Source organism: Saccopteryx bilineata, chromosome 6, assembly GCF_036850765.1.
Source record: "Saccopteryx bilineata isolate mSacBil1 chromosome 6, mSacBil1_pri_phased_curated, whole genome shotgun sequence".
NCBI lineage: Eukaryota > Metazoa > Chordata > Mammalia > Chiroptera > Emballonuridae > Saccopteryx > Saccopteryx bilineata.
The window spans coordinates 202,081,353-202,104,768 of NC_089495.1; the positions used below are offsets into that span (position 1 = coordinate 202,081,353).

Genomic DNA, 23,416 nt, shown 5'->3' on the forward strand with positions numbered 1-23,416 from the left:
ATATACTTAAGTCAAGTTTAAAAGGGTGTACTATGAAAGCTTAAATATTTAACGTGTCTAAATTGACACAGGATTTTTTTGTATGTCATAGTTCACAAACAATGCAAATTTTTTTTAATTCAATTTTATTTTTTTACAGATATAGAGAGTCAGAAAGAGGGTTAGATAGGGACAGACAGACAGGAATGGAAAGAGATGAGAAGCATCAATCATCAGTTTTTTGTTGTAGCACTTTAGTTGTTCATTGATTGCTTTCTCATATGTGCCTTGACGTGGGGCTACAGCAGACTGAGTAACCCCTTGCTTGAGCCAGCGACCTTGAGTCCAAGCTGGTGAGTCTCTGTAAAATATATATACATATACATATAGATATATATAAATATAAATAAACCTGGTTAGATACAATGTTTAAAGTTTTTATTTTTTTTATTTTTACAGAGACAGAGTCAGAGGGATGGGATAGATAGGGACAGACAGACAGGAATGGAGAGAGATGAGAAGCATCAATCATTAGTTTTTCCTTGCCCATTGCAATACCTTAGCTCTTCGTTGATTGCTTTCTCATACGTGCCTCTACCGCGGGCCTTCAGCAGAAAAGATGGTGAACTTTTGCTCAAACCAGATGAGCCAGTGCTCAAGCTCGCGACCTCGGGGTCTCAAACCTGGGTCCTCAGCATCCCAGTCTGACGCTCTATCCAGTGCGCCACCGCCTGGTCAGGCAATGTTTATAATTTTTTAAAAATTATTTATTGATTTTAGAGAGAGAAAAATTGATCTGTTTTTGTATTTGTCCTAACCTGCAATGGAACTGGCAACCTTCCTGTATTGGGGATGATGCTCTGACCAGCTGAGCTTGTCTAGCCAGGGCTAGAAACAATGTTTTATGCTTTCTTTTTTTTTTCTTCCAGTGATTTATACTGACAGCACAATGATTGATTTTAAATGGAAAGAATGTGGATTTTAGTAATTTAGTATATAGATGAGTATATATGTAACATAAAAGTTTTTATAGCCTGATCAGGCCGTGGTACAGTGGATAGAGTATCGAACTGGGACACAGAGGATCCAGGTTCAAAACCTGGAAGTCCTGAAAGGCTGAGGTTGCCAGTTTGGTGCACTGGGCTTGCGTGGTCAAGGCACATATGGGAGTTGATGCTTCCTGCTCCTTCCCACCATTCTCTTTCTCTTCTCTCTAAAATGAATAAATGAAATCCTTTTATGTTTAAAAACATTAAATAAAGTTTTTATAAATTTGAGTAGTGTTTAATAAAGCTTAATAATTTTCTTACAGAGAAGAAGAAGTTGGATGGGATACAGAGATTAAGGATGATGTGATTGAAGAATGTAATAAACATGGAGGAGTTATTCATATTTATGTTGACAAAAATTCAGCTCAGGTATTTTTATTTTTATTTCAATGTCTGTTTTACTGATTTAAGAGGAAGGGGAAAGAGCGACAGTGACAGGAACTTGGATCTATTCCTGTATGTGCCCTGATCAGGGATCATACTGCAACCTCTGCACTTCCGGACGAAGCTCCAACCAACTGAGCCTTCTGGGCAGGTTTTGATCTTTTTAATAAGCAAAGAAGGGATGTTTTTGCCTGTTCTCTTTGTGTTTAGTTTCATATTTCGTTCACATGATTGTCTTTCCTGAGAGTGTTTTTATCCTGAAAGAAGCTTCAACATACCGACTGAATATACACCCTCCAAAATAAAAGACACTTTCAAAATAATCGATTTAACCAGGACATTCACTGTGTAGCAGTATTCCTACACTTTTTGAATTGGAACACTTCCTATGAAATCCTGGCATTTCAATTCATTCTTCTGCAGCTTTATAATCATAAAAAAAGTACAAGGGCAAGTCTTTTTGAGAGTAAAACATTTCTAATAAAATTCATTGTTATAGTATCTATTAAAACAAATTAACGTGGTTCTAGAGCACTTGAATTTTAATACAGGCAATATAAAAAATATGTGCCAATTTATGCCGTTTGTTGCTGTGCTCTTAATCTTTTTTGTTCTATTTTAGGGCAATGTGTATGTGAAGTGCCCATCGATTGCTGCAGCCATTGCTGCTGTTAATGCATTGCATGGCAGGTGGTTTGCTGGTGAGTTTGATATATAAGGTCTACCGGAAAGTTCTGTCCATTTCTATCACAAGTTTCGACACATAAGCATATGTTTATTTGTTGTATATGTGCCTCTCTATTTTTATCACTTAATGTATACAGACTGACGTAGCAAATTAAAAGTTGATTCACGTTAGTCTTATGTGTGAAGTGATAGTGTACCCATGGCTACTATCACTTGTCTGAGTGATTAAGACCCTAATTAATGTAAATGAAGGTGTTAAACTACCTGTATCCGTTTCTTTCAACAGGTAAAATGATAACAGCAGCATATGTACCTCTTCCAACTTATCACAACCTCTTTCCTGATTCTATGACAGCAACACAACTACTGGTTCCAAGTAGACGATGAAGGAAGATGATACAGTCCCTCAATGTACATAGCTCTTTTTCTTTCTTGAGAATTCATCTTGAGTTATCTTTTATTTAGATAAAAATAAAGAAGCAAGGGTCTACTGTCATTTGTATGCAATTCCTGTTACCTTGAAATAATAAAAATGTTAACAGGAATGCAGTGTGCTCATTCTCCCTAACTAGCAACTCCCACTGTATACAAAGCTGTTCTCTTGTTCTGCCTTCTAAGTGTACATGTAGAAAATTACATTAAGGATCTATAGGAATAGCTCTAGCAAAACAAATGTGCTTAATGTATAAAGGCAGACAGGGATATGTTTTTAATGTTTCATTTCAGAAGCCAACTTTTTACACAGCATTACATTTCAGATTTTCACTAATGTTGATATTGGCTAATGATTTAGCATAGAGGTTTCTGAAATACACTTTTAGTGTATGGAAATTCAAGACAGCTAAAGGGCTGTTTGATTAACATCTCATCTTGCATTCTGATCAATTGGCAAGAAAAGATTTCAAAATTACATTCTGAATGGTATCTTTTCAATTAATGTATCTGTAAAAGTTTATTTGTAAATACGTATTCTGGTGTGTCTAAGATTCCAAACAAAATGATCCCTGCATTTCCTCAAGATATTTAGTGACAGTCTGGTAAGGAAAGCAGTCTGAGCAAGAAGTAGGAAATGCAGAAATAGGTTTTGTCTGGTTGCATATAATCTTTGCTCTTTTTAAGCTCTGTGAGCTCTGAAATATATTTTTGGGTTACTTCAGTGTGTTTGACAAGACAGCTTGATATTTCTATCAAACAAATGACTTTCATATTGCAACAATCTTTGTAAGAACCACTCAAATAAAATTCTCTTAAAAAGGCCACAAGAAATCTTTATTTTTCAAATGTTTTAAACTCATAGAAACGTGAAAATAGAATATTAGTTTCTTTGGCTCTTAGTGTTTATTCGGTATGTGCCTCTTTGGGAAATTTATGAGCAGTCTGTATAAGCTCTTGCCCTCCAGTTGTCTGTATATTTCTATATATCACCATATCTTGGCACTGTACTTTCAGATGATGTATCCACGGATCTACCAAAAAGCAAACCAAATTCACCTGGGCATTAAGTCCTCTGTCTTGTCTGGGTGTCTGTGAAAAAATGCTTTAATATTTAAAAGTAAATACTGAACAAAAAATGGTGTTTAAACATTTCCAAAATATTTTACTGCCTTTTTTATTTTATTAAGGGATTCAAACTTTATTGGGTAGAGAGCCTTCACTACTTACACTATGAACTTTGCTTCAAGTTGTTTCTACATTGAATCTTTGAATAGGCATGGTTGCTCCTAATGGAGTGATTACATTCAAATACTGATTTCCTCATCTCATTTCTTTCTACTGAACTGCTTTTTTAGTTTTGAGGCGGAAATTTGTATGAATGTGTAGCCTGGACCTAGCTTTTTTTTTTTAATTAAAAAACATTGATTTTACAGAGGGAAATCTCAATCTGCCTCTGCATACTGACCGGGGATCAAACTGGCAATGTGTGTCGAGATGATGCTCTTAACAGATATCTGGCCAGGCAAGGCTAAAATAGGCACAAATTTTATTTAGATACCAGAATATTTCATGACCTTGATTATGGAAATATCACAGTTTCCTACCAACTAATTTGATACTTATTCCAAAATTGCTGTTACTTAACCTGAAGAAAAGTTAACATTAAAGTCAATTTTATTTTTCAACACTGGGCATTAGTGTTTCTTGGGGCTATGTTATAGTGTCAGTTTTCTTTCCAAAATATAATTTAATTTTTATTCTTGTATCAAGTCCTGATTCTATCAGGTTCTGTTATTCCTTTCGAGGCAATTGGGCCAGCAAAATTGAGCTCACTATCACAATGAAATTTGGGTTGTAAGTGAATGTACAAAGGGAATGTAAAAGTTTGGCAACTAATAGTGTGATGCTGAGAAAGTACAATAGTTAAGATTGCCAATCTCAGTTAAAATTCAGATAATCAGTTTCCGAGATGGCATCCTACTTGGAAAGTGTAGCTGCTGTTGCTTTCTGGTAGTGTCCCTAATTTTGGCTGCATCTGTGTCCTAATTCTCCCCAAATACAGTAATGTAGTTTCTTACATTACCATTTTCTCAGAAGTTGGATGATTTAATGAGCAATGCAGTTTATAGATGTATCAATATCTAAGTGGCCTGAGAACCCATCAAGCCAATTAATAGAATTTTGTTTGGTAATGTGGTGGGAGTCAGTCACTTCATACAATTTACATCCTCATTGATGGCTGGTTAGGAAATCATTGTGACTGATTACAGTTGAGAAGTTACAAAAATGATGGTTTGATTATTTCATGGTAGATAACTGGTTCCTTTTCTGATTTAGCAAGAAGCTAGATCAAAACCATCTGATTAACATAATATTGAAAATAAAACCCCCTTTTGCATTGACCTGCAGAAAATAAATTTGTGCTTAGAGCTTTAGGTTTTCACCTTTAAAATGGTAATAGCATCAGCATTAAAAAGTTGAGCAGTAAGTTTATAGTATTAGAATCTGACAGGTTACAGGCATGGAAAAGTTTTCTAACTTTGGGTTTAACAGACACTGGTTATTGAAAAAGACAAATCTCAGCCCACCTCAGGAAATCTCTAACCAAGCTAGTAATAAGCTGAGCTAGAAAAAAAGCTTCTGACACACCCAGACTACTCAAAGTCATTTTATTATCGTACATGGGGTGGGACTGATGGGACGGGGTAGGTGTGGGCAACCACCACCTTGATTAGCACCGGATGCCCATGCCGATAGCCATGAATGTGCCAAAGGTGCCGCCACTCTGCATCATGGTTTTCCCGACGCCGCCCATCAGCTCCCGACCCCGCATTCCAATCCTGGGAGGAGGAAACCAAGATGGGACCAACTGGGCACAAAAATACTTGACCAGGAGAAGCACTAACTCCCTTTTCCAAGGGGTCTTTACAGTGTCCATAAAGTCATGGTGTACTTTTTTTTTTTTTTTAATTTATTCATTTTAGAAAGGAAAGAGGGGAGAGAGAAGGGGGAGGAGCAGGAAGCCTCAACTCCCACATGTGCCTTGACCAGGCAAGCCCAGGGTTTCGAACCGGTGACTTCAGCATTTCCAGGTCGATGCTTTATCCACTGCTCCACCACAGGTCAGGCCATGGTGTACTTTTGATCCGTCACAGGAAAGCAACAAAAGACGATAGAAATGTGAAATCTGCACCAAATAAAAGGAAAACTCTCCCGGTTTCATACCTACTCAGTGCAGTTCGATGTGGGCACACACACAGATTTTTTAGGGCTCCTTAGGTAGCTATCCTGTATAGCCTCTACAGACTCGTCACTGATGGCCTACCAGAACGGGGTTTCTCCACCAAACTGCCGGTTTCCTTCAACTGCTTATTCCACCAAGTAATGTTATTCCTATGTGGTGGCGCTTCGTTATAAACGCGCTGATATTCACGGTTCACTTTGGTCATGGATTCGAATTTAGCGAGCCACAGAACACACTGAACTTTCCTCTGTACCGTCCACATCTCGACTGCCATGGCCCTGGGCTGCTCAGCTGTATATACGGTGTTACATCATCATCCTACAGAAACTGGGAGGGTTTTCCTTTTATTTGGTGCAGATTTCACATTTCTATCATCTTTTGTTGCTTTCCTGTGACCAGTCAAAAGTGCACCATGACTTTACAAACACACTATATGGATGAATTAAGCACACCATATGACTGACGAGACATCATCCTCTTCCACCCAGGAAGGGTAATAAGTTAAAAATCTATCAGAGACTCGCCTTACCAGGCGGTGGCGCAGTGGCTAGAGTGCTGGATTGGGATGCAGCAGACCCAGGTTCGAAACCCGAGGTCGCCAGCTTGAGCACGAGATCATCTGCTTTAAGCAAAGCTCACCAGTTTGGACCCAAGGTCGCTGGCTCGGTCCCCGTAGCCAGGCCCCACAGTCAAGGCACATATGAGAAAGCAATCAATGAACAATAAAGTGTCACAATGAAAAACTGATGACTGGTGCTTCTCATCTCTCTCTGTTCCTGTCTTTCTGTCCCTATCTATCCTTCTCTCTGACTCTGTTAAAAAAAAAATCAATGACTAACGCCTTTGTTTGTGGGAGGCAGCAAATGCTATGTCAAGTACAGGGAAACCATCCCCCCCCCTTGCTGGTTTTACCTCTAAAGTATGTCTTATCCAATAAGACAGCTGTCATTTAGACGGTTCCCTAGTGTTAAAAGTGACTGCGGAGTCATTTTACAGGCTGTGGCAAGTATAAAATGAGGGTCAGAACATTCAGAGACTTGTGATACATACAGCATTTAGCTCAGTGACACAGGAAGTGCCTAGTAAAGGGTAATATCCAGTCTAGACGAATGAGAACACGTCTACAACACGTGAAAAAGACATCGGTTGTCGAACTCATCAGCTTCGTTTCTACATCCTGTGCCATACAGTAAAACTGCTCAGCAAGTTTCTTGCCCCATGCGCCACTGGAAATAACAGCGGTGACAGTACGGGCCGTGTGCCGAGCACCCAGTACTTGCGGGATCCTGCGCAGTCGGCTTCCTTACAGCGATCAGACCCTTACAACCAAAATGCTTCCCGAGCTCACTCCCCGCCTGCGGAAACTGGCCTGGCCGGCTCGAGGGTGCAGAACGAGCAGCGCCCGGGCGGTGGCCGAGCCACAGCTCCTACCCTCCGGCACTGGGGCTTCCGACCTGTCCTTTCCACCCTGAAGGTGCTGAGCCTCGCTCCGAGGACAGCGAGGACAGGGCCACCAGCGGGGCTCCACTCCGGCCGTAGGCCGAGCGGGGCGGGGCGGGCCGCGCCGCCGGGAGCCCCGCCCAGAGGCCACCCCCCGCGTCCCTCACCTGAGGCAGGAGAAGGTGCCGAAGAGCGCCCCGGCCGCCATGCCCACGGCGCAGCCCATCACGAAGCCCATCTTCACACGGTCGAAGCAGCTTGGCTGGGACTGTCCATAGGGACCCACGGCCACCGGCATCTGCGGGGTTCATAGATGAAGGAAATGCAGGCCTGGCCGCCAGCCCGACATTCGGGCGGGGGCCAGGGGAAACCAAGTAGGGAGCCGGCCAGAAGGGTTCGAGGAAGTTCGGGAAGGAAAGTTGGCGCGTAACCCGACTCCACCACCCTTTTAGCGTTCGGACCCAGAGCCCCCACCTCACCTCGCTTGAAGCCTCGGTCGCTCCGCTCTACGTTTCAGGGAACATGAGGCGGGGCCCGCGCGGGGCCCAAGGAATTGCTTCCGGGCCGCTGAAACGCACTTCCGGGAGCCTGTAGCTAAAGCCGGCTGTGGCGCGCAGAGAGCGGCTGTGCCATCGGGACCATGCTCATGCGAACAGCTTGCCGGCGGGTGGCTGCGGCCGTCCCCGGCGCTCCTGGGCCGAGGGCCGAGCGGAGTACACGGGGTCTGCGCCTGCGCGGTACGCTCCGGGTATCCTTTCGGGAGGCGCGGACCTTCTCTGCTCCGCAACGCACCCTCATATTCCGTAGTCTCTCCCACTTGCCAGCTCCCCAGACCCTCTGCCCCTGCCCTTTGGCTGCAGCCCTTGTCTCAGGCCCGCTTTCTTAGTGACTTCGCCGCGACCCGCCTCAGGAGCTATCCCGTAGGTCCTTAGAGCCTTTGAGGCTCGGCCTTCATACTGGCCAACTTTTAGAGATGCTAGTCATCCAGCATATGACCTTTGAAGATCTTACGTATTATGTCGCCACATTCTTTTTAAATGACTTTGTCCTTTCAGGGCCCTTCCTACTCCCAACGCCGCAATTTGAATAATGTCCCCACGTTTCCCTCCAAGAACCCTTTCTCTGCCCCTTTTACAGTTTGCTCAGATCCTTTGATGTTTACCTTCCTTTTTCATTAAGAATCAGCCCCGGCATTTCTTAAATTTATCTCACCTCCATCCGGGTTTTACCTTCTGCTGTTTTGGATGCCCTGTAGCCTTGGTTGCATCCTTTCTCACTTGGCCGTCCGTTCTGTATTTCTGTCAGTTGCAGACCATGCTTCCCAGTCTGCTATTCCCTCAGCTACAGCCAGTGCCCCGGAGGTGGAGTCAGGGCTGCGACCTCTGTATATGGATGTGCAAGCTACGACTCCTCTGGTAAGGATGGAGAGGCAGCTTTTCCCAGTGCTGTTTATAGGACTTATATTGTAGAAGTGACAATGTACAGAAATGGCTGGATCTTTGTAGAACTAAGAACCACTCATCAAGGTGTTCTAGGAACAGCAGTGAACCAGAAGTTAGGAAGCTTAAGTTGCCTAGAAATGGCTCAGCTACTTATAAGCGGTTGATCTTGGCCAAATCACTTGAGTGCAGGCACTGTAATAGTAGTTAAAAGTGTGGGCTTTGGAATTAGCAGGATTGCTAATTGATTAGTAACTGTGTGAATTTGAGCAAATAGTAAAGGGCTTAAAAGACATAAAACAGTTCTTAGCAGGTTGGCAAATGATAAGTGCTTGAATATGAATGCAAGGTTTCACCAACATATGGATTCTGTCATGTCTGGCCCCTTGTACATCACATTTTCTGGTAGGATTGGAAACAACTGCAGAAATGGCTGTCAGGACAAGACAATGTTTGTAGGTTCCCCTGGGAGATGATAGAATAGCTTGATTTAGGATGGATTGTGAGTGGGAGTATAGTAGGTTATTTGGCTTGTACCTGAGGGGTTGGAACAATGTTTGAGGCCAAATCTGGGCAGTGTCTGGGGGTTGGGAGTGCTTTGAGGCAGCTCTGAAGGGATGGAAGGGGGCCAGAATTAACTGTGGGCTCAAGAAGACTAATCTGTTCTGTTGTGCTCAGGACCCTCGGGTGCTCGATGCCATGCTGCCTTACCTAGTCAACTACTATGGGAACCCACACTCCCGGACACATGCTTATGGCTGGGAGAGTGAGGCAGCCATGGAACATGCTCGCCAGGTTAGTATAGAGGAGTCTAGGAGGTACTGATGTCAGGGATTTAGTCGCCTGTGGGAGACATTTTCTTCTCGGTAGGAATGGGTGGGGATAGAAATGGTTTGGAGTCCTTTCAGAAAGAGATTCAAAAAGCAGGCCTTGGGTTCCCTCTGAAGGCTAAATGACCTTTGACAAGTTATCTGATTTCTCTCTAAGCCTTAGTTTCCTCACATTGCAAATGAGGTTCTAATAGTTCCTACTCCCTAGGGTTATTAGGTGAATTAAATAAGACAATGCTAGTGATGTGTTTATTAACCCAATGTCTGTATATAATAAAAGCTCAGTAGTGCTTTCTTTTTTTTTTTTTTTTTTAAGATTTTATTTATTCATTATAGAGAAGGGAGAGAGAGAGAGAGAGAGAGAGAGAGAGAGAGAGAAGGGGGGAGGAGCAGAAAGCATCAACTCCCATATGTGCCTTGACCAGGCAAGCCCAGTAGTGCTTTCTTAACAACACCAATATTATTATTATTTTGTATTGGGCTGGAAAAGAGCCTGGGATCTGGGTTGTAACTGAATTTATCCTTGTCTGACCCTAGTAGGTGCAAAGCTTCCTCTTGGGCTGTTGATAGAGTGCAGTGGAACTCATCTTGAGCCAGAGCTTTGTCCTAGTTTGTGTCCTGTAGCCAAGTACTTTCCTGGGAAACTGATGTTAGTTATCTCTATTTCTTGGCTTGCAGCAAGTAGCATCTCTCATTGGAGCTGATCCCCGTGAGATCATTTTCACCAGTGGCGCTACTGAATCTAATAACATAGCAATCAAGGTAAGAGGAGGGCCTGACCAGGCTCTGGTGCAGTGGATAGAGTGTTGGCCTGGGACGCTGCTGTCCCAGGTTAAAAACCCCAAGGTCGCCCGCTTGAGCACAGGCTCACCAACTTGAGTGCGGGATTACAGGCTTGAGCGTGGGATCATAGACATGACCTGAAGGTCACTGGCTTAAGCAAGGGGTCTCTGGCTCGGTTGGAGTCTCCCTGATCAAGGCACGTATGAAAAAGCAATCAATGAACAAATAAGGTGCCGCAACTATGAGTTGATTCTGCTTCTTATCTCTTTCCCTTCCTGTCTGTCCCCTCCCCTCATCTCTCTCTCTCTAAAATAATAAAAACAAAGAATATGAATACAGCTTTTTAGACATCTTTCTACATAATTCTCTGAAGAGTTATATTATAAATACTGCCATTAGCACGGAATAAGGGTATAGGTTTCACTTCTGCACTGTCAGCTTTGGGTATCAGTGTCAGCATATTTGCATATTTTGCTATTTACAGAGACAGAGAGTCAGAGGGAGGGATAGACAGGGACAGACAGACAGGAATGGAGAGAGATGAGAAGCATCAATCATTAGTTTTTCATTGCATGTTGCAACACCTTAGTTGTTCATTGATTGCTTTCTCATATGTGCCTTGACCGTGGGACTACAGCTGACGGAGTAACCCCTTGCTTGAGCCAGCGACCTTGGGTCCAAGCTTGTGAGCTTTGCTCAAACCAGATGAGCCCGCGCTCAAGCTGGTGACCTCAGGGTCTCGAACCTGGGTCCTCTGCATCCCAGTCTTACGCTCTATCCACTGCGCCACCACCTGGTCAGGCTATTTTGCTATTTAAATAGAAATAAAAGAGAGAGGCCTTTGCTTGGGGCGTAAGGATAGGCATGTTTCCTATTTTCTACCTATGAATAGATTTGGTCTTTGTTCTCTGTTCCTAGTACAGAGCTTCAAAAACCCTGGAGTTTCCTGAACGATAGATTATTTTTTATTCAAAACAAGCCCCTTTGGACCATATCTGAGTTTATGTTAATGAGGTGATTCATGGTAGGCCCTTAGTTTCAAGGGACGGGCTGGCCACTCCAGAAAGATCAAGCATGTAATCAGAGGGTTGGAACTTCCAGCTCTACAGGAGAATGGGGATGGAGATTGAGTCCAGTTCTGTGGCCAAGGTTTTAATCAGTCACGCCTGTGTAAGAAACCCCCGTAAAAACTCAGAACAGGGAAGCTTGCAGGAGCTTCCAGTCTGGTGAGCTCATGGGTCTGCTGAAAAGGCGGCGTGCCTAGATTCGACGAGAGAGCGTGGAAGCTCTGCGCCTCTTCTCACTCCCAACCTCACACTACCATCTTTTCCATTTGGCTGTTCCTGAGTTATATCCTTTATAATAAAACCCTTAGCATAAGTACAGCACTTTCACTGAGTTCTGTGAGTCACTGTAGTGAATTATTGAACTTTAAAGGGCTGTGGGCAGCCCTGACTTTGTAGCCAGCTGGGTAGAGTGTGAGTGAGAGGTTGTAACACCAGGACTTGGGGCTGGCATTTGATGTGGGAGCAGTCTTTTGTGACTGAGCCCCTTAACCTGTGGGATTTACACTAAGTGTGGGTAGTTAATATCAGAATTAAATTGATATGCCTGACCAGGTGGTGGCACACTAGATAGAGCGTTGGACTGGGATGCAGAAGGACCCAGGTTTGAAACCCCGAGATCGCCAGCTTGAGCACAGGCTCATCTGGCTTGAGCAAAAAAAAAAGCTCACCAGCTTGTCGCTGGCTCAAGCAAGGGGCTACTCAGTCTGCTGAAGGCCCATTGTCAAGGCACATATACATATGAGAAAGCAATCAATGAACAACTAAGGAGTCCCAACGAAAAACTGATGATTAATGCTTCTCATCTCTCTCCGTTCCTGTCTGTCTGTCCCTATCTATTCCCCTCTCTGTAACAAATAAATAAATTAATTTAAAATATATATATCAGAATTAGATTGATTTGTAGGACACCCAGGTGGTGTCAGAGAATTGATGTTGAAGCATACCACCCTTGCCCACTTTTTCTACACAAATGGGATTAAAGTCATTTCTGTCTCTGAGTATATTCTCTTTCCTTCCACCACCAACTTAAGGGGGTGGCCAGGTTTTATAGGTCACGGAAAAAGCACTTGATCACTACCCAGACAGACCACAAGTGTGTGTTGGACTCTTGCCGTTCACTGGAAGCTGAAGGCTTTCGGGTCACCTACCTCCCGGTGAAGAAGAGTGGGATCATTGACCTGAAGGTTGGAGTGGCTCTTGGCAGGAGGGGAAATATTAGAGGAGCATCATAGCTTCCGCTGATAAAAATCTCTCTCTTCAGGAACACCTCAAGCTTGAAGGATTAGATCTAATGATGAGAGTGGGGCTTAGAGATATGTTCCCCTTGAGTGTGTACCATCTTTGTTTTCTCTAGAGGATATATTTCTTGGCTTTGTTGGTGCTTCCTGGTTTGTGTGGGAACCACTGGGCATGTGTGGCATCCCATGGCAAAGCTTTGGCCTCCTCCTCCGCTACACCGATGTCTCTCATCACTCTAAAGAGGAGGTGCAGTGTTTTAGAAGAATATTTCTTTTTTTTGCCCCGTATTCTTATGTGTCCATTTGAGGTAGTGAATCCAAGCATCTTGCTGACCAGATTTTGGCTGTTAGCATTCCTAGGTAAATCTTTTTTTTTTCTTAATTGAATACATTGGGGTTACAGTGGTTAAAAAAATTATACAGGTTTCAGGTGCATAATTCTACAACACATTGTTTGTATCTAGACAAATCTTAAGAGACAGTTTATAGACACAGCCCTGCCGTGTACATTTGGAATTAAGGAGGGAACATAAGGAAGATGACATGTAGGTAGGAGAAAACAAGGCAGGGAAATCTATGTGCTCCTTTGAGGGTCGTTACACCCAAGGGGTGTGGAAAAGAGGATTACTCTGGAATTTCAAAGGTGCGTTAACAGACTCCTTTTCAGGACTAAGCTTGCCTACATTCTCAGCTAGGGAGGACTTGGTGGTGCTGTGTGCTCTCCTCACTTGTGATGTTCTTAGGAGCTAGAGGCTGCCATCCAGCCGGATACCAGCCTGGTCTCAGTCATGACTGTGAACAATGAGATTGGAGTGAAGCAGCCCGTTGCAGAAATAGGTGAGTGTCATGGGTGCGCCCTGATGCTTGCCACCACTGGGGCTTATCTGAGGAGCAGGAGTGGACTGGGAGCTGTAACACTTTCCGGAGAGCGGGAAGGAAATCTGGGTAAAGAGCGTAAATGGCACAGCCAGTATTTAATTCCAGGTCTAGTACCTTTTATGATTGCTTTTACTGCAGTTGGTGCAGTAAAGAAACAAACAAAAACCCTCTACTCTTTTTTCTTTTTCTCTTTGACCTTTTTCACTTTTGAACATCTCTTTATTCTGCTCTCCTTGAGCCAGAGACACACCCTGTAACCTCTTAGTCACATTAGCAAATTCACCTGTTAATCTTTGCCTCTTTTAAATCAAAAAGGATATGTAAGTTAACCTGATATAGTGAAAGACTAGTGTTAAGGTGAAAGAGAGAGAGAGAGAGAGAGAGAGAGATGATTTATTATAAGGTTAGAAGCTACTGCCAGATGCAGTTTTGCTTTAGAACTCATGGTACCTCATGAACCACTGCTGGGGTGACTTCCTAACATTGTGCTATGATTATTCCCTCCTGTTGTTTTTTTTCAGGGCAGATTTGCAATTCTAGAAAGGTATATTTCCATACTGATGCAGCCCAGGCTGTTGGAAAAATCCCACTTGACGTCAATGAAATGAAAATTGATCTCATGAGCATCAGTGGTCACAAAATCTATGGTCCCAAAGGTAACCAGCCCCTCCTAGAGTTCCTCTGTTCTGTACCTCCCTGTAAATCCTTTGACAGGTGTTCCTTGGACTCATTTTGGACTACCATTGCTCTCAGAAGAAGTTATAAATTCAGAGTGCCTTGCAGAATGCAAGTGTCATTTATTTATTTTTTTCAAATTATAAGACAACTAGAAAGCCCGGCGGTCATACGAAATGACCGCTGTTCTAAATATTATAAATTGTAATTAAAATGATTTGTGCAAAGGTGTCTGCTAATTCACACTGAATTACCCAGGGCAGGCAGTGAGGACGCCCCTTTGCTTACTGCCCCACGGGGTTTCCCCCTTCTACTTGCTTAATTGCTTAAAGTAGAATGCAATGAAGGAAACCACTGGCGGTACATTTCTTAAAAGCCACCGCTAGCTCAATAAATAAAGGTGATTTAAATAATAAAATGTTAATTCACATGTCAAAGATCTCTTTGTACACAACATTTCTTGTGTAGATCTTTCCATCATTTTTAAGCTTGCCTTGCAGAGGACCATCAATTATTTTTAATTTTATGTTTGTTCTTTCACGAACTCTTGAACAGGCAACATAAAGTTGACCATGTCCAAATGCAGGCTCAGGTAAAAAAATGCCAACAAGCTTAAGCGTTTGGCCCTGAGACTTATTGATGGTCATAGCAAAGGCAAGTTTTACAGGAAATTGTCTTTGTCTCAATTGAAATGGCAACTCTGTTTGAGATGGAGCCAAATCAATTATTGGAATGACATGTATTTCACCTTTAGAGGAGCCAAAGACTTAGCTATTATGACATTATTTTTCAATTGGAGAACCTCTAGTCTTGTACCATTGCAAAGACCCCTTCTGGTGTTAAGATTTCTTAACAGCATAATAATTGCTCCAATCTTTAACCTTAGTTTGTAAGGTGGTATGCCAGAAGGCGGGACTATTTGAATGCTGTGGCAACTTCACCCCGTTGGCTAGTACAGTTACGCAAGCAACCAATAAGCTATCGGCGACAGACACTTAAGCCACATATAATAAAGAAGTTTCTTTAGAAAGTTATTGAGGTAGAAGTGAGCCAGCTGGGCTGCACAGGCTCAGGAAACACTCGAAACCAAAGAAGGGCCCTTGGAGCTCAGGAGGGAGCAAGGTGAAGCTAACACACCTGGAGCAGAGGACTGGAGAGCATGGGTGTGCTCCCGAGAGGGAGAGCGCGCTGCCGGTGTCATTTAGCAGTAGCCAAGAACACTTGCCTGTTTGAAGGTCCTGGTGGTCACTATGCAGCAGACTATTTTTCTGTTTTTAGAAAATCCTTAGAAAGCATGAAGTTGTTAATTTGGTTGAGGAACAGGGGTTACGCCCAGCTCTGTTGTCTGCCCCCTATGACATGCAGAGAAATATTCTTTGAGTTCTTCATTACCCTGTGTTTTGCTTTAGCCTAGAGGAAGATTTTGTGGGCTTGTGTATCCCCTGCTGTTTTTTCCTCGACATATACGGACTTTATTAATATTTTACCAGTTCTCTAACAGCATATCTTAGAGGTTTTACAGTGGCGATACAGAAGGAGCTTCCTCATGCTTTTATATACCTGCTTTGTATTTTATTAAATGCAAAGCATGTGTCATAATTTATTTGCTCATTTCCCTGATGATCGACATCTAAGTTGTTTCCAATTTTTTCGCTATTGTTAATAATGCAGTACATGATGTCTTTTTTTTTTTTTTTTTTACAGAGAGAGAGAGATAGATAGGGACAGACAGGAACGGAGAGAGATGAAAAGCATCAATTATCAGTTTCTCGTTGCGACACCTTAGTTGTTCATTGATTGCTTTCTCATATGTGCCTTGACCTTGGGCCTTCAGCAGACTGAGTAACCCCTTACTCAAGCCAGTGACCTTGGGTCCAAGCTGGTGAGCTTTGCTCAAACCAGATGAGCCTGCGCTCAAGCTGGCGACCTCGGGGTCTTGAACCTGGGTCCTCCGCATCCCAGTCTGACGCTTTATCCACTGCACCACCGCCTGGTCAGGCACATGATGTCTTTTTATACATAGATAAGGTGCTACTTTAAACTTAAAACAAGTTTTTATTCCTTCTGGTAGTTACCCTCCAGATGTTAAATAATTTTGATAAGTATTACACTTTATTGCTGTTTCTTCTTTTCCTTCAACTTTTTATTTTGAAAAATTTCAGGCTTACAGAAAAGTTGAAAGAATATTTTGACCCTTTTGGAAAGTAGTATTTTATGTTATCTGCGTTTTTCTCTTTCTCTCTCTGTAACAAACTTTGTTCCCCAGGGGTTGGTGCCATCTACATCCGCCGCCGGCCCCGTGTGCGTGTGGAGGCCCTGCAGAGTGGAGGGGGGCAGGAGCGGGGTATGCGGTCTGGGACAGTGCCCACGCCCTTGGTGGTGGGGCTGGGGGCTGCCTGCGAAGTGGCACAGCAAGAGATGGAGGTATGGAAAGAGCGGTTCCCTCTCACTTCTTCCCCTCTGCTGGGTATTGTTTTTTTTTTTTTTTTTTTTTTTTTTTTTCATTTTTTCTGAAGCTGGAAATGGGGAGAGACAGTCAGACAGACTCCCGCATGCGCCCGACCGGGATCCACCTGGCACGCCCACCAGGGGCGACGCTCTGCCCACCAGGGGGCGATAATCTGCCCATCCTGGGCGTCGCCATGTTGCGACCAGAGCCACTCTAGCGCCTGGGGCAGAGGCCACAGAGCCATCCCCAGCGCCCGGGCCATCTTTGCTCCAATGGAGCCTTGGCTGCGGGAGGGGAAGAGAGAGACAGAGAGGAAAGCGCGGCGGAGGGGTGGAGAAGCAAATGGGCGCTTCTCCTGTGTGCCCTGGCCGGGAATCGAACCCGGGTCCTCCGCACGCTAGGCCGACGCTCTACCGCTGAGCCAACCGGCCAGGGCCTTGCTGGGTATTGTTAAGAGGTTTCTCAGCATGACTGAGTATGAGCACTGCTAGAAGAGGAGGTTTGAGAAAACTGTCCTTGTCCCCGTGCTGCTGACATCTTATTCTGGAGGGAGGTATTATTATAGGCTCCAAAATCCAGGCCCTTTCAGGAGTTAACAGCTTACTTATTTCTGTGTTATTGGATACAGGAGTCTAGCTATTTATTTAGCACCTTTGCATACCAGGTGCTGTGCTCAGTGCTGAGGATGCAGTTGTCTCTATGCGTAACACAGGACAATATGTGGGTCTGTCCTGGTGCACAGTCACTTCTGGGCGCAGGAGAAGAGCTCCTTGTCCTGTGTGTTTCTGTGCTGTTGATGGTTATATACTTATTTTCCCCTTGCCTGATCCTCAGTATGACCACAAGCGAATTTCAAAGTTAGCAGAGCGGCTGACACAGAAGATAATGCAGAACCTTCCAGATGTGGTGATGAATGGCGACCCAGAGTACCATTACCCAGGTATGGACATGCCTTCTCCATTCCCATTCAGGCAGAGCCTGAGACTCCTCTCATGGTGATTCTTTCTTCCAGGCTGTGTCAACCTCTCCTTTGCCTACGTGGAAGGGGAGAGTCTCCTGATGGCACTCAAGGATGTTGCCTTATCTTCGGGGAGGTAAGTTGGACCAGATAGACACAGACTGTGACAGGACCGATTAGCCTGGCTTCTAAATGTTATAACAGATTTTTTTTTTTCCATTTTTATGTTTTTATTTATTGATTTTAGAGAGAGGAAGGAGAGAGGTTGAGAGAAATATAGATTTGTTGTTCCACTTATTTTTGCGTTTATTATTTGATCCTTGGATGTGCCCTGACCAAGGATTCATCCCGCAACCTTGGCGTATCAGGATGATGCTCCAACGAACTGAGCTACCCAGCGAGGGCTATTATTCTTACTGTCTTTTTTGTAACAGATTATTAAGCTTCCCAATGTAGAGACGATAGGCACAAGATCTCTTGGTTAAGAGTAAGGTTCGTTTTGTAAGCATCTATTATTTTAGCTAGCTAGGCACAGGCTGAAGTTTGCCACACTGGGAGGGCTTCCTGGGTAGAACATTGTGCTTTTTGTGGTCCCAGGATATGCATGTATCTGTTTTAGCATTATATTAGCGGTTCTGTTATAGGCCTCCAGAATTGAAGTATGCTTTAAAGGCCTCCAAGGGTTTAGCTGCCATCTAGGCTGGTACAGTATGGTGTATACATGGTGTATACTCAGTCATAGGGGAGTGAGCACGTGTTCTGCTGCCTCTTGTTGTCAGACCAGCTCATGTGGTGTCATGCTCTGGAGAGTCCTTGCTCACAGAGTTTACTCTCTATATGAGCCAGAGGAGCTAGATTTATATTTCAGAAAGTGCAGGTAGCATCAGGCCCTGTAGCTCTGACAGATGAGAATGTCTCTTTTGTCACCATTGCATGACTCCAGGGACTTGGAAATGGGAACAAGACTGGGGGTTTGGGGCCCAACATAGATGTTGATGATTCACTGAGCAAGGCTGCATGTCTTTCTCCTCAGTGCCTGCACCTCTGCGTCCCTGGAGCCCTCTTACGTTCTTCGAGCAATCGGCACTGATGAAGATTTAGCTCACTCTTCTATCAGGTCGGTCAGTTGAGCTGTGACATATATGAAAGGCATCCTCTTTTGTGTATTTCATTTCCTGTTGTAGTCTCCCTCAATCTAGCTTTCTTTTTCTTCATCTTCTTGAAAGTGTCTAGAGAAGTGTTTCTCAGACTCCATTGACTGTCACCTGGGAAATTTGTGCAAGGTGGCTTTTCCTGAGCCCCACACTCAGAGTCTGATTCACTAGGCCTGGAGGAGTAGGAAACTTCTCAGTTGATTCTGATGTGGCTGCTCCACCAACCACAGAGACTCTCGTCTAGAGCGGAAGTCCTGAGTTCTCTCTGTTCTTCGTGGAGTAGATTCTCGCTGAGTGTTGCTGAGTGAATATGCCTCAGTTCTGGGGCTCCGATGCAGAGCTGTTCTCCTGGGCCTTTTTCAGGTTTGGCATTGGCCGTTTCACGACAGAGGAGGAAGTAGACTACACAGCGGAGAAGTGCATCCACCACGTGAAGCGTCTTCGGGAAATGAGGTGTGCTCCATCATACCAGAGACCCTTGGGAGAAATGGCAGGGCTGGCTCCTCTCTTGTCCTCACGCTCTGTGTTCACACAGTTGGAAACCCAAGTTTGAGTGAGAATGCTTGGATTTTAGGATTTAGAGGTTCCACAGAGCAAGAAGGTGGATCTCCTTAGCTCCTCTTTTTCAGAATATGAAAAAATGATTTTAAAAACTAAAGAATTACAAAACAAACAAACAAACAAAAAACTAAAGAAGAACAGCCTTGGCTGAGTGGGTCAGTGGATGAGGTGTCGACCAGGTGCCCCAGGGTTGTGGGTTCAACCCCTGGTCAGGGCATGTGAGTGCACATCTAGATGAAACAATTAAGGAAAACAATGAGTTGTTTTTCTCTGTCTCTCAAATCAGTAGAAAAATTTAAATAAATAAATAAACACACACACACACACACACACACACACACTGTATATAATACTAAAGAAGTACAGACTCCCCTTTTGCCACGTGCCCCTACCGGGATCCACCTGGCAACCCTCATCTGGGGCCATGGTTGCAACTGAGTTATTTTTAGCGCCTGAGGCAGAGGCTGCTTGAATCCATCCTCCGTGCCTGGCGCCTATGCACTTGAACCAATCGAGCCATGTATGCTGGAGGAGAAAAGGGGTTGGGGTGGGGGCGGAAGAAGCAGATGGTTGCTTCTGTGTGCCTTAACTGGGAATTGAACCCGGTACATCCACATGCCAGGCTGGTGCTGTACTACTGAGCCAACAGGCCAGTGCCAATTCAGATGTTTTTAATTTTTATTATTGATAATTTTTTTAAAGATTTTATTTATTGATTTTAGAGACAGGATAGAGAGAGAGAGAGAGGCCAGTGGAAGGAGCAGGAAGCATCAGTGTGTAGTAGTTGCTTCTTGTATGTGCTTGACTGGGCAAGCCCAGGAATTCGAACTGGTGACCTCAGCATTCCAGGTTGATGCTTTATCCACTGTACCACTACAGGTCAGGCATTATTGATAATACTAATAGGTGTCATTGCAGCAATACCAATACAAAATCAGCAATTTGTAGATTAAGTATAGGAAAACTCTTTAATATAGGATTCTTGGCCAAGGAGCCCATGTTGGCTGCTTCCTCTCTACGTCCTTATTCATCCAATCCCTCTTCTCTTTGGCAGTCCTCTCTGGGAGATGGTGCAGGATGGCATTGACCTTAAGAGCATCAAGTGGACCCAGCACTAGAAGAGTGGGCCTCTGACACGGTGCTGTCCTGACTGTTCCTGCCTCATCAACCCTTGCACAGCCTGGCACCTTGTTACACCCAGTCATTGTTTCATGTTCAAACCAGAATTGTATAGTCCAGTTGACTTCAGCATCAGCTCATCTCCCAAGACAGAAACACAGAGAAACTATCTTTCCTGGGCCTCAGCTTCTTGGTGGGGAACACTCCCCATTTCTCTCCGAGAGTTCTCTGCTTTTACGGTGAGTGGACATCTCATCCTGAAACAGGAGGAACATTTGTTAGGATATTGCTGCTGGACATGTCTGTGTCCTTGGTGGGCAGAGCCATAAGAACTGAAAGAAGGCACTTTATTCAGGGACCCTGATGCTGTACATGGACATTTGAGTTGTCACGTATTGCTACTAGCAAGACTGATTTCTTCAGATAGAAGCATAATCAACTATGATTTAATCTTTTTCTGGCTTCCAACAGCCACATCTTCATATTGACTATTATTGACTGAACAAGTTTCTTAGAAAACTTTTTTTTCTTTCTGTACTTGTCTTCTTTTCTTTTGACCTAACTGAGTGAGAAATATCTGTATGATTCTACTGATTATTCTAATAATTTGTTTCTTTTTAAATATTTGTTCATTTGTAGATTAGAGAAATAAAATTACTTTTCTCTATTTATTTCGTGACTTTATGAGACCCAGGGAAAATTCCAAGCTGTGCTTGGGAACTGTGGAGCAGACTACTACTACACTTGACTTCCATAGGTGACAGTCGGCTTGCATATCTCTTCTTCCAACAGTTGTTTGAGCGCCTATTGGGAGCCTGATATTGCTGTGGGTATTGAGGATACAGCGGTTAACCTGATCATAAAGGACATTGCTCTCATTTTTGTGAAGAGACAGAAAATAATGAGTAAAAAAAAAAATAAGGCTATTATAGATTATGATGAGTGCTATGAAGAAATAGTGTGATAAAAGGAAATAACAGGAGAACCTACTATTCTGGGTGAACTACAAAATCGCTTTATTTATTTATTTTTTTTGAGAATATTTATAAGAGCTTATTTGAGCCAAACTAAAAATATACGCCAGGGAGCAAGATCTCAAATGCTCTCCTCCAAAAGCTCTGAGAAGGTGTTGGTTAAGCAAAAACATGATTTCCAGTCATAGAAAGAGCCAGGGTTGAGTGAGTGATGAGAAGGGGCAGCAAAAGCAAAGGGCCTGAGGTATGAAAAAGCATGTGTGTTTGAGAAACCAGTAGAAGGCCAATGCAGCTAGAGTGGAGTTTTTCCATTTGTGCATCTGAAAACAGGAGGATACTCCACATATAAATGAAAGAAAAATGAATTAGACTATATCAGACATATTTCAAACATTTTCTAATTATATAGTTGCATGTATATTACAAGTTGCAAATGTATTTCTTATATAGATGCTGGTCAGAAAAGTTTGAAAGGTGACTAGTCTAAAGTGTGGTTAATGTAGATGGGCAGGAGAAAGAGATGAAATTATAGAAGTATTTTTTAAATAACTTTTTAAATTTTTGAATCATTTTATTTTTTAATTTATTGACTTTATAGAGAGAAAGGGGAAAGGAGGAAGAGAGAGAAACATCTATCTGTTTTTACTTATTTATTCATTCATTGGTTGATTCCTGTGTGTGCCCTGACTCAGGGTCCAACCCACAACCTTGGCATGTTGAGACAATGCTCTAACCAACTTGGTTGTCTGGCCAGAGCTTGAGTAATTGTAGATTTAGCAAAAGGCTGCAAAGATAGCAGAGTTATATATTCATTACCCAACTTCCTCTAATTTAATATTGTTGTTATATTTGTCAAAACTAAGAAATTAACATCTGTACATTAATATTAACATCAGATTTTATTAGTATTGCAACAGTTTTCCCGCTAATGTCCTTTTTCTCTTCCAGATCCAATACTAGATACCACATTGCATTTAATAGGTTTATTTGTAATATTATACCTACAAAGAGTGTATTAAATAAAGTATAGATTTAGTTTAAAAGTGTGGCCTCATTTTTTAATATGCTGGTTTTGCACACTGGGCTAGCACCAGGCAAGTGTGCCACACAAATCTTTTTTTTTTTTTTTAAATGTTTTTTTTATTTTTTTTATTTTTTCATTTTTCTGAAGCTGGAAACAGGGAGAGACAGTCAGACAGACTCCCGCATGCGCCCGACCGGGATCCACCCGGCACGCCCACCAGGGGGCGACGCTCTGCCCACCAGGGGGCGATGCTCTGCCCATCCTGGGCGTCGCCATGTTGCGACCCTCCTGGGTGTCGCCATATTGCGACCAGAGCCACTCTAGCGCCTGGGGCAGAGGCCACAGAGCCATCCCCAGCGCCCGGGCCATCTTTTGCTCCAATGGAGCCTTGGCTGCGGGAGGGGAAGAGAGTGACAGAGAGGAAATCGCGGCAGAGGGGTGGAGAAGCAAATGGGCGCTTCTCCTATGTGCCCTGGCCGGGAATCGAACCCGGGTCCTCCGCACGCTAGGCCGACGCTCTACCGCTGAGCCAACCGGCCAGGGCCCACACAAATCTTCCCAAAACATTGTTGGCATTGTGGGAATTTGATCCCTGATTTTGTTAAATTGAATCCTCACTTTCTGGCCTGACCTGTGGTGGTGCAGTGGATAAAGCATGGACCTGGAACGCTGAGGTCACCTGTTCAAAACCCTGCACTTGTCTGGTCTAGGCACATATGGGAGTTGATGCTTCCTCCCCCCTCCTTTCTCTCTCTCTCTCTCTCACTCTTTCTCCTCTCTAAAATGAATAAATTTTTAAAATTTTTTTATTAATTTTAATGGGGTGACATCAATAAATCAGGGTACATACATTAAAAGAAAACATGTCCAGGTTATCTTGTCATTCAATAATGTTGCATACTCATCACCCAAAGTCAGATTGTCCTCCATCACCTTCTATCTAGTTTTCTTTGTGCCCCTCCCCCTCCCCCTTTTCCTCTCCCTCCCCCCCCAACCACCACACTCTTGTCCATGTCTCTTAGTCTCGTTTTTATGTCCCACCAATGTA

General features: G+C 43.6%; 3 protein-coding genes across 12 annotated transcripts in view; 2 read left to right on the plus strand and 1 right to left on the minus strand.

Annotated features, from left to right (window-relative positions):
* RBM39 (RNA binding motif protein 39) overlaps positions 1-3,355 on the plus strand; it is a 37,304-nt gene extending 33,949 nt beyond the window's left edge. For all 10 annotated transcript variants that reach the window (XM_066237353.1, XM_066237355.1, XM_066237362.1 and 7 more), the window contains 3 exons: positions 1,292-1,397; positions 2,035-2,113; positions 2,386-3,355. In XM_066237353.1, the coding sequence (XP_066093450.1) occupies positions 1,292-1,397; positions 2,035-2,113; positions 2,386-2,486 (286 nt within the window). In that variant the 3' untranslated portion in view covers positions 2,487-3,355. The remainder of the gene's footprint in view (positions 1-1,291; positions 1,398-2,034; positions 2,114-2,385) is intronic.
* Positions 3,356-5,187: 1,832 nt separating this feature from the next.
* On the minus strand, positions 5,188-7,830 carry ROMO1 (reactive oxygen species modulator 1). The gene is made up of 3 exons (XM_066235017.1): positions 7,698-7,830; positions 7,386-7,516; positions 5,188-5,374 (listed from the first exon to the last, which is right to left on the minus strand). Exons 2-3 carry the CDS (start codon positions 7,514-7,516, stop codon positions 5,266-5,268), a joined length of 240 nt encoding a protein of 79 aa, XP_066091114.1. The 5' UTR covers positions 7,698-7,830; the 3' UTR covers positions 5,188-5,265.
* NFS1 (NFS1 cysteine desulfurase) lies at positions 7,821-21,037 on the plus strand. Its single transcript, XM_066235016.1, has 13 exons — positions 7,821-7,955; positions 8,524-8,633; positions 9,336-9,452; positions 10,166-10,249; positions 12,369-12,521; positions 13,319-13,412; positions 13,976-14,110; positions 16,396-16,553; positions 17,413-17,518; positions 17,591-17,672; positions 18,570-18,653; positions 19,054-19,143; positions 20,306-21,037. The coding sequence occupies exons 1-13, from the start codon at positions 7,859-7,861 to the stop codon at positions 20,367-20,369; spliced, it is 1,374 nt and encodes a 457-aa protein (XP_066091113.1). The 5' UTR covers positions 7,821-7,858; the 3' UTR covers positions 20,370-21,037.
* The last annotated feature ends 2,379 nt before the right edge of the window (positions 21,038-23,416 follow it).

What these genes read in the sequence shown, in the direction of transcription:
- ROMO1 (XM_066235017.1), bottom strand. Translation starts at nt 7,516, where the DNA reads ATGCCGGTGGCCGTGGGTCCCTATGGACAGTCCCAGCCAAGCTGCTTC. An exon ending in GGCACCTTCTCCTGCCTCAG is followed by an intron (nt 5,375 to 7,385) that starts GTGAGGGACGCG and finishes TCCTCCTCCCAG; the next exon opens with GATTGGAATGCGGGGTCGGG.
- NFS1 (XM_066235016.1), top strand. Translation starts at nt 7,859, where the DNA reads ATGCTCATGCGAACAGCTTGCCGGCGGGTGGCTGCGGCCGTCCCCGGC. An exon ending in TGCAAGCTACGACTCCTCTG is followed by an intron (nt 8,634 to 9,335) that starts GTAAGGATGGAG and finishes TGTTGTGCTCAG; the next exon opens with GACCCTCGGGTGCTCGATGC. An exon ending in TTAGCTCACTCTTCTATCAG is followed by an intron (nt 18,654 to 19,053) that starts GTCGGTCAGTTG and finishes GGCCTTTTTCAG; the next exon opens with GTTTGGCATTGGCCGTTTCA.